Below are 14446 nucleotides of genomic sequence, written 5' to 3'. Positions count from 1 at the left end.
TTTGCTGTGCAGAAGCTTTTTAGTTTGATGTAGTCCCACTTGTTTATTTTTTATTTTGTAGCTTGTGTCAAATCCAGAATATCATTGCCATGAGCCAACTCTGATGGCCTAAGTGGTTAAAGTTAGGCAATGTCACTGCTTCAGCAGTCTGGGTTCAGTTCCCAGTTGTGGAACCATACTGTTTGTCTGTCAGTAGCCATGCTGTGGCAGCAGCTCACATAGAAGAACTAGAAGGACTTACAACTAGAATATACAACTATGCACTGGGGGTTTGGGGAGAAAAGAGAGAGAGAGAGAGAGACAGGAAGATTGGCAACAGATGTTAGCTCAGGGCGAATCTTCCCCAGCAGAAAAAAAAAAAGGAAGAAATATTTTTTAAAAAAATCATTGGCAAGACCCATGTCAAGGAACTTTTTCCTGTGTTTTCTTGTAGGAGTTTTATAATTTCTGGTCTCATGTTTAAATCTTTAATCCATTTCAAGTTAATTTTTGTAAGTAGTGTAAGAGAGGGGTCTAGTTTCATTCTTTTACATGTAAATATCCAATTTTACCAGCACCATTTATTGAAGAAAATATCTTCATTGAGTATTCTTGGCTCCCTTGTCAAATATCAGTTGACCATATTGTACAATTTTTTTTATTTATTTATTTATTTTTTTGAAACGTGCACTTTCCATTCTCGTGGAATTGCTGGGTCTTAGGCTAAGCATGTGTTTCCCTTTAGTAGACCCAAATAGTTTTCCAAAGTGGTTGTACTCACAGCAGTGTATGAGAGTTCCAGTTCTTCCATATCCTTATCAGTATCTGGTGGTGTTCATCCTTTTTTTTTTTTTCCTGAAGACGATCAACCCTGAGCTAACATCTGTTGCCAATCTGTCTCATTTTTTGCTTGAGGAAGATTCATCCTGAGCTAACATCTGTGCAAGTCTTCCTCCACTTTACATGTGGGTCACCACCACAGCATGGCTGACGAGTGGTGTAGGTGCAAACCCAGGCCACCAAAGCGGAATGCGCTGAAATTAACCACTATGCCCTGGGCCAGCCCCTCATCCCTTTAATTTTAACCATTCTGGTAAGTGTATGATATCTGATTTTAATTTGCATTTCCCTGATAGTCCTTTCTCTTGGTCTTAGATTTTCCTCTCTTTGTTACTCTTGCATGTTTTTTGCCCATTTTGCTGTTGGGTTATCTCTTATTTCTGGGAGTACTTGATATTTTCAGAGATGAATCTTTTATTGGGTGAATGTATGTCTTCCCACTCTGGCTTGCCTTTTCTCTTATTTAACTTGTTCTTTTTCTTTTTTGTGTGTGTGGAAGATTAGCCCTGAGCTAACATCCGCTGCCAATCCTCCTCTTTTTGCTGAGGTGTTTGAAAAGATGTTGCTAAGACCGATGTCAAAGAGCGTACTGCCTATGTTTTCTTCTAGAACTTTCACAGTTTCAGGTCTTACATTCAAGTCTTTAATCCATTTGGAGTTAATTTTTGTGTATGGTGTAAGGTAAGGATCTACTTTCATTTTTTTGCATATGGCTATCCAGTTTTCCCAACACCATTTGTTGAAGAGACTTTCTTTTCCCCATTGTATATTCTTGGCTCCTTTGTCAAAGATTAGCTGTCCATAGATGTGTGGGTTTATTTCTGGGCTTTCAATTCTATTCCATTGATCTGTGTGTCTGTTTTTGTGCCAGTACCATGCTGTTTTGGTTACTATAGCTTTGTAGTATATTTTGAAATCAGGGAGTGTGATACCTCCAGCTTTGTTCTTTTTTCTCAGGATTCCTTTAGCTATTCGGGGTCTTTTGTTGTTCCATATGAATTTTAGGATTCTTTGTTCTATTTCTGTGAAAAATGTTGTTGGAACTTTGATAGGGATTGCATTGAATCTATAGATGGCTTTAGGAAGTATGGACATCTTAACTATGTTAATTCTTCCAATCCAAGAGCACGGAATATCTTTCCATTTCTTTGTGTCTTCTTCAATTTCTTTCAGAAATGTTTTATAGTTTTCGGTGTACAGATCTTTCACCTCTTTGGTTAAGTTTATTCCTAGGTATTTTATTCTTTTTGTTGCAATTGTAAATGGGATGGTATTCTTAATTTCTCTTTCTGCTACTTCGTTGTTAGTGTACAGAAATGCAACTGATTTTTGTATGTTGATTTTGTATCCTGCAACTTTACCATATTCGTTTATTACTTCTAAAAGTTTTCTGGTGGATTCTTTAGGGTTTTCTACATATAAAATCATGTCATCTGCAAATAGTGACAGTTTCACTTCTTCCTTTCCACTTTGGATCCCTTTTATTTCTTTCTCTTGCCTGATTGCTCTGGCTAGGACTTCCAATACTATGTTAAATAGGAGTGGTGACAGTGGGCATCCTTGTCTAGTTCCTGTTCTTAGAGGGATAGCTTTCAGTTTTTCACCATTGAGGATGATATTAGCTGTGGGTTTCTCATATATGGTCTTTATTATGTTGAGGTACTTTCCTTCTATACCCATTTTATTCAGAGTTTTTATCATAAATGGATGCTGGATCTTGTCAAATGCTTTCTCTGCATCTATTGAGATGATCATGTGATTTTTGTTCTTCATTTTATTAATGTGGTGTATTACGTTGATTGATTTGCGAATGTTAAACCATCCCACTTGATCCCACAAGTGGGAATAAATCCCACTTGATCATGGTGTATAATCTTTTTAACGTATTGTTGTATGCGATTTGCTAGTATTTTGTTGAGGATTTTCGCATCGATGTTCATCAGTGATATTGGCCTGTAATTTTCTTTTTTTTGTGTGTTGTCCTTGTCTGGTTTTGGTATCAGGGTAATGTCAGCTTCGTAGAATGAGTTAGGGAGCTTCCCCCCCCTCCTCAATTTTTTGGAAGAGTTTGAGAAGGATGGGTATTAAGTCTTCTTTGAATGTTTGGTAGAATTCACCAGGGAAGCCGTCTGGTCCTGGACTTTTATTTTTGGGGAGGTTTTTGATTACTGTTTCGATCTCCTTACTGGTGATTGGTCTATTCAAATTCTCTACTTCTTCTTGATCCAGTTTTGGAAGGTTGTATGATTCTAAGAATTTATCCATTTCTTCCAGATTGTCGAATTGGTTGGCATATAGTTTTTCAGAGTATTCTCTTTTTGCTGAGGAAGATGGGCCCTGGGCTAACATCTGTGCCCGTCTTCCTCTATTTTATATGTGGGACGCCTGCCACAGCATGGCTTGATAAGCGGTGCATAAGTCCATGCCCGGGATCCGAACCTGCGAACCCCAGGCCACTGAAGTGGAGCACGTGAACTTAATCACTACGCCACCGGGCCAGCCCCTAACTTGTTCTTTTGATGAATAGAATTTCTTGATTTTTAAATGTGTTTCAATTTATCAGTCTTTCTATTTATGTTTAGTGCTTTTTGTGTACTGCTTAAGAAATCCTTACCTCCCTATGATTAGTCCTTTTGACATGTCCTTAGAAGTCTGATAGCTTCTTTGCTACCATGACAAGGTGTTCCAGGTTTATCTTGTACATTTCTGTTTTTTTTTTTTTTAATAATTTTATTTATTTATTTTTCCCTCAAAGCCCTGGTAGATAGTTGTATGTCACAATTGCACATCCTTCCAGTTGCTGCATGTGGGACGTAGCCCCAGCACGACCAGAGAAGCAGTGCGTCGGTGCGCACCCAGGATCCGAACCCGGGCCGCCAGCAGCGGAGCGTGCACACTTAACCGCTAAGCCACGGGGCCGGCCCCACTTGTACATTTCTTGTCCCAACCTGGAGTCAATCACTTCTTCAAAAAGCCCTGTTCTTTTAGTGGAAAATAGTCTTCAGAGAGCTCACTGCCCTCTAGGGGCACTCACTGCACCCCTGGAGCTTCTCAGTGGATAGAGCTAAGACACACTTTTGTAGACTTAGCCCTAATTTTAATCCCCCATTTTTTAAAAAAAGGAAGAAAAACTTAGTTTCAGAGGAATTCAGTTAGACACTAAAATAATAGTAAAGCTAGTCAGTAACCCATATCCTTTCTTTCACTCCAGATTCATTCAAATGAGAAAAATCTCTCATTTGCTAAATATAGACATTAACATTTCAGTCTCCTCCTCGTGACGTGTTCCAGGTGAATGTTATCAGAAGTCCTGTTCATAACCCTGGCCTCATTCTCCACCTTTGACTTGTTACAGATTCTACATCAGTCTTTATCCCTGGCATCTTCCCCAAAAGGGACCATTGAGAACATTTTGGATAATGACCCAAGGGACCTCATAGGAGACTTCTCCAAGGTAACTGCAAGCAGATGCAAGCAGAGCTGCTCTGGCTATGTGATGGGGAGTTGGGGGATTACCTAGAACGCCCCTCAGCCTTTCTCCCTCCCTGAGGTGGCTCCTGTGGTGCCCCGAAGGGGACACAGTTTGGAATTTCTTAAAGTTAAGGAAACAAACTCATGATCAGGTGTATCTTGGTCTCTGTGGGACTGTAGACCTTACTGATACTGATCAGAGGTTTCAGGTAGGGAGTTGCTCCCAACCCAAAGACTAGGCTCTCTGGGAACTGTCTTTCTGATTATAATAAATAGTAAGGCAGGAAAGTATAAAGAAGCAGAAATAAACTTATAGCCTTACTGCAAGTCTGTATATTAAAAGGTTATCTTAGAAGGTCTAGGATTGAGACAGAATTTCTCCATTGTCCAGAGAAGCATGGCCTTTGAGGGAAAAGGCCGCTAGGGAAGTCCAGAGGAAGATCTGCTGATGGCCTAATGTGGATTTGCTACAGGGAAGAGTTGGCTGCTGACATTTATTGAAGTATTTACTTTTATGTGTTAGGCAGAGATTCCAAAATGAGACAGTTCCTTCCCTCAAAAAACTTAACATGTGGTCGGTAAGACCTACTATACCATGTGGACAAGAACCATACGTACCCCACGGTAGACTGAAGTAAGTGTCAGTGCAATGTAAGCAGCAGGCTAAGAGAAGTAAAAGGGGGCTTGTCTCAGCTAGGGGGTTGGGGAAGGTATGGGTCTAGGCCATAGATATTTCAGCCAGGTGGGTTTTGATGGAACAGGGAGACATAAGTGGGTTAAAAATAGGGGACAATTCTAGTCTGAATGGAAGAGCAAGCAAAAACCAGGGTGTGCCCTCGCTGGTGGAACCTTCCACTTGAATTGAGTCTGTTGGTTGTGTTTGTCATAATGACCCCACACATGACCATAGGGATGGGTGAGCTCTTGACTCAGCCAGTTGCCCTCATGAGTAATTGCTGATGTGTTCGTCTTACCCCTCAAGGCTGAGCCAGGCCTCGTTTTTCCCATCTCCAGTGTCCGGCACCATACTGGACGCAGCAGGTGCGCAGAAAAGGAGTGAAATGCACTCCTCACTGTGTTCTTTAAGTGCTGTTGACAGTTGGGCTGCTGGGATGAGAAGTCCTGACAAAAGCAGGAGAAAAAGGAAACTACCTGAGGTTTCTGTATTTAAATCTGGCTTCCTAGCTGGCTGACCTTGGGTAAGGTGATTAGCCTCGACGTATCTCAAAATGGGGATGATAAGCCTTACAGGTTTGTGCGAAAATTAAATGTTAGGATATTAATGAAGTGCCTAGACGAGTAACTAGCATGTACTAACTGTTAGATTAATGATTGTTTTTTTAAAGCTGACTATTACCAGGTAGGCAAGCAGTAGAAATGTTGCATTTATAGGCTTTCAGATTTGCTAAGTATCTCTCTCTTTTTTTAAGGGTTATCTTTTTCATACAGTTGCTGGGAAGCATCAGGATTTAAAATACATCTCTCCAGAAATTGTAAGTCATCCCTTTGGAACCTTCCACACATAGGGTATTTGAATCTAATTGTTCCTGGTGGCCAAAGTTAATTCTCCTTGGCTTTCTCTCCACAGATGGCATCTGTTTTGAATGGCAAGTTTGCCAACCTCATTAAAAAGTTTGTTATCATTGACTGCCGATACCCGTATGAATATGAGGGAGGCCACATTAAGGTATGGATTCCTGAAGCTTGCTGTCAAGCCCTGCTGTCGTGGGAGGCATAGAAGGAGCCCTAGATAGCGTCTGTGTTTGTTTTGTTTTGTTTTTGTGAGGAAGATCAGCCCTGAGCTAACATCCATGCTAATCCTCCTCTTTTTGCTGAGGAAGACCGGCTCTGAGCTAACATCTATTGCCAATCTTCCTCCCTTTTTTTTTTTCCTCAAAGCCCCAGTAGATAGTTGTCTGTCATAGTTGCACATCCTTCTAGTTGCTGTATGTGGGATGTGGCCTCAGCACGGCCGGAGAAGCGATGTCGGTGCACGCCCGGGATCTGAACCCAGGCCGCCAGTAGCAGAGCGCGCGCACTTAACTCCTAAGCCACGGGGCTGGCCCAGCATCTGTGATTTTTTATTTTTATTTTATTTTATTTTATTTTTTTTGTGAAGAAGACCAGCCCTGAGCTAACATCTGATGCCAATCCTCCTTTTTTTTTCCTGAGGAAGACTGGCCCTGGGCTAACATCCGTGCCCATCTTCCTCTACTTTATATGGGACGCCGCCACAGCACGGCTTAACAAACGGTGCGTCAGTGCACTCCTGGGATCCGAGCCGGCGAACCCCGGGCTGCCGCAGCGGAGCACGCACACTTAACCGCTTGTGCCACCGGGCCAGCCCCTCATCTGTGATTTTTTAAAAGGAGGATGGTGACACGTGGCTGCTTATTAGCTTGCAAGCTGGTTATGAGAATTGTAAACAGAGGCAGTGGGTGTGAAGGGCATTTGACTGCTGGTGCACTGAAAGAATGTTCCCTGGTCTACGTTGCTCTCTACCACGTTGTACGGCAAGTGCTTCCTCTTCTATCCCTCACACTGTCACCATCAAGGGCATTTCTAGGTGGCACCCACTGATTTCTAAGCCATGCCTGAACATCCCAGGGCTCCTGACTGGGAGAAGCCATTCTCTGGCAACATGTCCCTTTCTGTGCCAGGCCTAGTGATGCCTCTTAAGTTTGTAATTGAGTTAAGCTGCCTGGTGGAGAGGGTGTTGGGACACACTTTCCCAGGAAGAAGGTAACTGGTTGTGCCATTTTGATCTTTTAACCAATAACATAGTGTTGAAGTATAGTAAGGAGGTACTTTAAATACATTGTTAGTGTTTGCCACTATCTTATGGCTTTTGAAACTCACCAAATTCACAAATACCACTCATAAAGTACACAGTCGTAACAGAATTTGAGGTGCCCATTTAAAGATCACTCTCACAGAATCATTACTGCAAGTGTGACATGTACAGGTGCCAAGAGTCTCTGGTGCCTTCACAGGGTGCAGTGAACTTGCACATGGAAGAGGACGTTGAAGACTTCTTACTCAAGAAGCCCATCGTACCTACTGATGGCAAGCGCGTCATCGTTGTGTTCCACTGCGAGTTTTCTTCTGAGCGAGGCCCTCGCATGTGAGTGCCACACAGAACTGGGCTCTGGGGCACGGCCCCCATGGTGCTTTTGTGGGACATGGTGCTCTATGGCTTGCACTTGGAGTATCCTAGTGCACGTCACAAATCATTTCCATGCCTTGGCCTACACACATAGAGTGTAAATACAGTTTTCTAAAAGTACAAATTCTTGGGTAACAGATGTTTTCTCACATTCTTATCTATTTACACCGATTGATTTCATGAACAGCTTCCTTGAGTGTAGTTTATAGGCCTGACCTGACGGTTTCAGTTGAAAAGGGCTGTCAGGCGTCTCCAGTCCAGCCTGTCTGTGGTGCTAGTATTGCCCGCACAGGATCTGGCCTCTGCTTCCTCACCCCCACTCCTGAGTGGTCCTTGCCTCTGCTGGGCATGGCTCACTGTTAGTCTATCCTTTATACTGAACTATATACTCTGGCTCTTCCAGTTTCCACCACTGTCCTTAGTTCTGCCTGTGGGGCTACTGTTCTCAGGTGGCATCTTTCAAGTACAATGTGGTTGCTTTTTATGCAAGTGCCAGAAAAGTGTGAAGTCCTCACTGTGAAACTGGAGGTGATGCTTTCAAACACTTGTCAAGTCCCACTTTGTGGAGGAGTGGGTTATTTACTGTCACGTTACTGCCACATTGAGGGTGAAAAGAAATGCCCCAGCACACACTCCTTAATAGCAAGAACTTCTATGAGGATTTTGGTGTCTAAGGCCTAGTTATAATTTACTACCCAAAGGTATATTTTATGCCAAAATAGATGAAAGTATAATTACAATAAAACAGCATTCACTTAAGATTTAAAATAATATTCGGATGTTCTACCAGCATCCTCCACTCTCATTGATGGTAATAGGACTGGTGTTGAAAAATGTGGTCAGAAGTGAGTGATGGTATTGAAAAGCTAGGGAAAGGGCGAAACAGCTGCCCGTTGTCATCTATGTCCATTCAGAAAGGACTGAAAGCCTGGAATGTGTCGGGCACTGTTAGGCATAGAAGATACAACAGGGAGCAGGGCAGATGAGGACTTGCTACAGGGGAGGTTCTAGTGGAGAGATGTAAGATGACGGTGACAAGTGCTGAGAAAGCAAAGAGGGACAGAGAGAGGTGGGGCAGGGAGGAGTGGAGCTTCAACTAGGATGGTCTAAGAGAGACTTCTCACAGCTGTGTTCTTGTGCCACCTTTTTATTTTGAACCATTTCCCTGTACATGCTTCACCTGATGTCATCAGTTGCTAATATTTTGCCACATTTGCACACACGTGACTCCACACACACACAACTACAACAAGAACTTGGCACATGTGACTGTCTCCCAAAGTTTCAACATCTGTCTCCCAAGGATGAGGACTTTGCCCTGCATTAGTACAAAACTGTGATCACGTGAAGAGGTGGAATTTGAGTGAGGCCTAATGTTCATTCACAAGTGGAATTATTCACTCTACAGATGCTTACCATTGCCTCTCATGTGCCAGATACTGTTCCAGGCACTGGGGAGCATAGCAGTGAACAAAACAGACAAAACCCCCTGCCTTCAAGGAGCTTACATTTTAGAGTAGGGAGGAGGCAGAGAACATGATAAATATGAAAACTATACGTTATGTTAGAAGGTGCTTCAGAGAGCAATAAGACCAGAGCTGGGAACTCCCGGGCAGCTTGGAAGAACAGCAAGGGGGCCATAGTGGCTGGAGTGGAGAGTGATGAGGAGATCAGCAGGGGGCGGGGATCACAAGTTGTAGGCCACTGTAAGGGTTTTGGCTTTTGTACCAAGGGTTGGGCAGTGAGGAGCCACCAGCCAGGTGAGGATATGGGAAAGAGTATTCAATATTCAGTCCAGGCATAGGATGCAAGTAGGTGCCCTGAGGCAGGAGCAAGCTCAGCCTGTTTCAAAGTCAAAGGAAGAAAAAAGCCCGCTTAGATAGAAGGAGGTAAGGGACAGACACTGGTCAAGGACGAGGCAGGGGAATGTGGCAGGGCTGGGGAATGCAGTGGACAGCTGGCTGAGAGGCTATCACCACAGATTAGGTGCGGATGGCAACAGGGAGGATGCTGAGCAGGGATCAGACGCTAGGACTGTTTAACTTGGAGAAAGGAAAGCTGGGGAAGAGACCATCTACCTTCCAATACAACTGGCACTGGCTGTGAACACTGTTCCTAAAGATCACACATGGCTAGGAACTCACAACTCAGCCACTTCCAAGAATGAATCTAAAGTTGGCAAGATGTGTGTAAGGGTTACTTAAGCCACAACCACTGCTTTCACTGTGTGATTGTCTTCACATTTCTCTGTATTGGAAGAGTTAACCTTGCTTCGGCCTTCTCCTTTATAGGTGCCGGTACGTGAGAGAGAGAGATCGGCTTGGTAACGAGTACCCCAAACTCCACTACCCTGAGCTGTATGTCCTGAAAGGTGGATACAAAGAGTTCTTCCTGAAATGCCAGGTAAGATGAGCTCTCTGGAGAGCATGGTCCACCCCCAGGTTGGACAGTTGGATCTGTCTGATGGTCGTGGTTGTTTCTTGCCAGGGGTCTGGGATCTTGCCCTGCACAAAGAAGGGCCCTAGAACCAAGTCTGCATTGCTGCTCCCAGCCTTGCAGCCCCAGGCAGGGAGGGAGCAGGATTGTGAGTGTGGGGCAAACGTACCCTGACCTCATCCTCTTGTCCACCAGTCTCACTGTGAGCCCCCCAGCTACCGGCCCATGCACCATGAGGACTTTAAGGAAGACCTAAAGAAGTTCCGCACCAAGAGCAGGACCTGGGCGGGGGAAAAGAGCAAAAGGGAGATGTACAGCCGTCTGAAGAAGCTCTGAGGCAGTGGTGCCAGACAGCAGCAGCCTGAGCCTCCCTCCGTCCCTCCCCACTTTCCCTCTTTGCTGCAGAGAAACTGAAGCAAAGGGGCCAGCCATGTGACATTTAGAGAGAAGGCCTGGGGCTTCCACACCTTAAACCTGCCTCCCACACTCCCAAGGTTGGAGCCCAAAGCATCCTGCTAGCTGTGCCTCTTCTGTCTCTATAAGATGACCTCCTTCTGCACCAGGACTATCTGCCAAGGCGGTCACGTGCCACAGCACAGTGCTGAGCACCAAGTCAAGATGTTCTGACTCCTCAACCCCCAGAGTTGGATGAACCATCTGGGGCCTTATTGGGCACTGGCCTTCTCTCAGGAGGGAAGGGGTAGGAAAGTGGAAGTGGAGAGAAGTAACACAAACGGAAATGCTGCTGGCCAAATACCAAAGACAGCCTGGGAAGGAACAGTGTTTGTGAGATAACCCATATCTTTAATTTATTCAACTTCATCAATCACTTAACTTTTTTTTCTTTTTTCACTTTTTTTTTTAACTCCTGGAGACTTATTTAACTGCTTACGTCACAATACTGCCATTCTAGGTAGGGTTTTATCATCCCAGGGACTACCTCTGCTTTTTATTTAAAAAAAAAAAGAAAAAGGAGGGGAGGAGAGGCAAACTTGAGAGTTGTGGGACAGAGAACTAGGAGCTCTGTCACCCCCAGGAGGCACTGCAGCCTTGGGGCTGCTGCTATCTAAAGCCAAGGACTGAGGAACTGGTGGGAGCGGGCACTGGACTCAGGCGTGGCTACAGGACATAAGCTAAACCTCCCAGACCTACCTCGAAGGCCGCTAAGATCTCTTTGGGAGGTGACCCTGCTCTTCCTCTCCACAGTCCCTGTGATGTTGGCTGGTCTAGGAGTCACAGTCAGGAAAGCACTTCAGGCAGCTTCCATTGCCCCCCACCCACCCACCCCAGGTCAGTGTTGGAACGTGGTAGTGTAGGTGTCCCACAGTAGGGCAGGGAGGGGTGGGCTTTGAGGGTTGGGGAGGGGCGTATACACTGCATGTCTTCCTCCTGTTACTCTGATACTCTTTGATAGCTTTCATTTTAATTCTTAAAAAAGTCATTTTATGAGTCAAGGAGTATCAAATCAGTGTTGGCTGGGCCACCCAAGAAGGGGGAGAAGGGCTGGAAGCCCTGGGCATTACGAGAAGGAAGTGGGTGCTGGCATAGAGATGACTGTTTAGAATGTGTTTCTTAGGGAGCAGTGTGGTGAATTTTGAAGGTAAAACTTTGAGTTTATCATGTTTTAATTTGAGGGACAGGGAATGATCACCAGTTGCCCGTCATCCGACCCCATGGAAGTAGGGGTCTCAAAGGAACACCTCCCAAGGGGCTGGGGCTGACTTGATTATAGACAGGCCTGTTTGGTTCCTGCTTATCCTTACCCTTAGGTGTCAGCTTCCTTGCCATCTTTGCTCCATTGGGGTGTAGCCAAGTTTTTCTTAGATACAAGAATCAGTCTCCCCACTTGCCTCGGCTTCCTATTCTGGGGGTGGGGAGGGAATCAGTGATGTTGGAGATGACTGGTTATGTTATGGGTTTGAGTTGCATTTGGCTATAAAACAATCTTGTTAGAAAAATATGTGGGGAGAAGGGGAGAGGGAGAAGGCCTCTACCCCACGCACATTGAGACACATCTCAATTGGTCTCTAATCTTGTTTGTAGGGAATCTGCTGGTTGAATGCCGGAAAAGGGAGGTGGGATGGCCTTCAGATTGTGCCAGCTTAGCTAGCACTGCCAATCAACTGTTGCAGGCTCTGGAAATAAAAACAATCTTGAACCCATGCCCTCTGCCTAGTTCTTGATGGATTTAAAGGAAATTATGTTTCCCTTTAAGGTTTGGAGCCACACTTGACTGAAACCAGTGACTGGGGCAGCCACGTTTCCACAAGAGGCCAAAGGGCTTTTACATGGCCTGGCTTCAAGTGATGGCTGGAATGGCCTCCAGTTATTACCCTGAGTCCAAAAACATACTTATGATTCAGATTGGTTTGCAGGGCCGGCCCAGTGGCTTAGCGGTTAAGTGCGCGCGCTCTGCTACTGGCGGCCCGGGTTTGGATCCCGGGCACACACTGACGCACCACTTCTCCGGCCATGCTGAGGCCGCGTCCCACATATAGCAACTAGAAGGATGTGCAACTATGACATACAACTATCTACTGGGGCTTTGGAGGGGGCGGGGGGGACAGACTGGTTTGCAAGATGAAATAGGGACATCAAAAGCTTGCCTGAACCACTGACGTTCTCTTATAAGATCTTTTAATTCATATGGATTAAGCAACAGACCAAAGGAGAGACCCTAAATGAGAGGGGTTTCGATTGTGTTGTGAAAGACCCAGAGAGGATACTACAGGATGAAATAGGACAGATGTTGGTGGGTCTTGGGCCTCCATGCAACCAGAGAAACTTGGGAGTGTGATGCTGGGGGCTATTGCCAGAATGGATAACAGCTAGAGCAAAAGTCTATTACAGGGCCTGGCCTGGTGGTATAGTGGTTAAGTTCATGTGCTCTGCTTCCGTGGCCTGAGGTCTACTGGTTTAGATCCCAGGTGCAGACCTACACACCGCTCATCAAGCCATTTTGTGGTGGCATCCCATATACAAAATAGAGGAAGATGGGCACAGATGTTAGCTCAAGGCTAATCTTCCTCAGCAAAAAGGGGAAGATTGGAAATGGATGTTAGCTTAGGGCCAATCTTCCTCAAAAAAAAAAAAAAAGTAATACAAAGTAGAGTGGTGCCCGAGATAGAAAATAACTTATGTTCCTTTCTATGTATATAATATTTTAAATCTTCCAAAAACACAGCAAATGCTAAAATCTAAAATAGTTCACCTCAAGTCAAACTTCATTTAAACATTGTGTTGCTTTCTGATGTGCATCTATAATAGAGGCATTTCTCCAGCCTTTTAAAAAAACTTGTAAGATAATGTGTGAAGAAAAAAAGTCCGCTGTAACACCAGTCTCCATTGAGTATTGCTGTTAAGGTGTTCATATGTTAGGAAGACTTGGAGGAGAGAACACGTCCACAGAGACCAAAAGGTTCACATTAAACACTAGCCGGGGGGTGCCAGCCCTGTGGCTTAGCGGTTAAGTGCGCGTGCTCCGCTACTGGTGGCCTGGGTTCGGATCCCGGGCACGCACCGACGCACCGCTTCTCTGGCCATGCTGAGGCGGCATCCCACACATAGCAACTAGAAGGATGTGCAACTATGACGTGCAACTATCTACTGGGGCTTTGGGGAAAAAAAGGAGGATTGGTAATAGATGTTAGCTCAGAGCTGGTCTTCCTCAGCAAAAAGAGAAGGATTGGCATGGATGTTAGCTCAGGGCTGATCTTCCTCACAAAAAAAAAAATTTTTAAAAACACTAGCTGGGGCTGGCCCCGTGGCTTAGCGGTTAAGTGTGTGTGCTCTGCTACTGGCGGCCCGGGTTCAGATCCCGGGCACGCACCAACACACCACTTGTCAGGCCATGCTGAGGCAGCGTCCCACATACAGCAACTACAAGGATGTGCAACTATGACATACAACTATCTACTGGGGCTTTGGGGGGGAAAAAAGGAGGAGGATTGGCAATAGATGTTAGCTTAGGGCCAGTCTTCCTCAGCAAAAAGAGGAGGATTGGCATGGATGTTAGCTCAGGGCTGATCTTCCTCAAAAAAAAAAAAAAACAAAACACTAGCCATCCCTCATCCAACCCGCATTTTAACCCTACCAGAGAGACAATGCAGGTCTAAGCATCCCCACCCTCCTCCCACTCAACTTTTGTCACTTTTTTTGAAAGAGTGCAGAGAGAGTATGTTTAAAGATTTTATTTATTTATTTTCCCCCCCAAAGCCCCAGCAGATAGTGGTATGTCATAGCTGCACAACCTTCTAGTTGCTATTTGTGGGACGCGACCTCAGCATGGCCGGAGAAGCAGTGCGTCGGTGCGCGCCCGGGATCCGAACCCGGGCCGCCAGCAGCGGAGCGCGCGCACTTAACCGCTAAGCCACGGGGCCGGCCCAGAGAGTATGTTTATAGAGATGGCTTTCAACTGCATATAAAATCCTATGGCTGTACTCTGACTCATCCCATATCGCAGTACCTTCCCAAGATAAGACTCCATATTCCTCTTGAGAAAATTCAGAAGTTTTGATTAATTAGACTACATAAACCTTAGGTTTCATGGTGGAA

The 14446-nt window shown here is 45.1% G+C and overlaps 1 protein-coding gene across 4 annotated transcripts in view; it reads left to right on the top strand.

The window, feature by feature from the left end:
• Window positions 1–12296, top strand: part of CDC25A (cell division cycle 25A) — a 35539-nt gene extending 23243 nt beyond the window's left edge. For 2 of the 4 annotated variants that reach the window (XM_058557491.1, XM_058557486.1), the window contains exons 9-14: window positions 4175–4273; window positions 5721–5783; window positions 5879–5977; window positions 7284–7414; window positions 9748–9859; window positions 10088–12296. In XM_058557491.1, coding sequence (XP_058413474.1) covers window positions 4175–4273; window positions 5721–5783; window positions 5879–5977; window positions 7284–7414; window positions 9748–9859; window positions 10088–10228 — 645 coding nt within the window. In that variant the 3' untranslated portion in view covers window positions 10229–12296. The remainder of the gene's footprint in view (window positions 1–4174; window positions 4274–5720; window positions 5784–5878; window positions 5978–7283; window positions 7415–9747; window positions 9860–10087) is intronic. The other 2 variants (XM_058557482.1, XM_058557475.1) reach the window with 1 other exon arrangement.
• The last annotated feature ends 2150 nt before the right edge of the window (window positions 12297–14446 follow it).

The sequence above is a fragment of the Diceros bicornis genome, chromosome 2 (assembly GCF_020826845.1).
Source record: "Diceros bicornis minor isolate mBicDic1 chromosome 2, mDicBic1.mat.cur, whole genome shotgun sequence".
Taxonomy (NCBI): Eukaryota; Metazoa; Chordata; class Mammalia; order Perissodactyla; family Rhinocerotidae; genus Diceros; species Diceros bicornis.
Note: the sequence above shows the minus strand (reverse complement) of the source record. Positions and strands in the feature narration are given on the sequence as shown.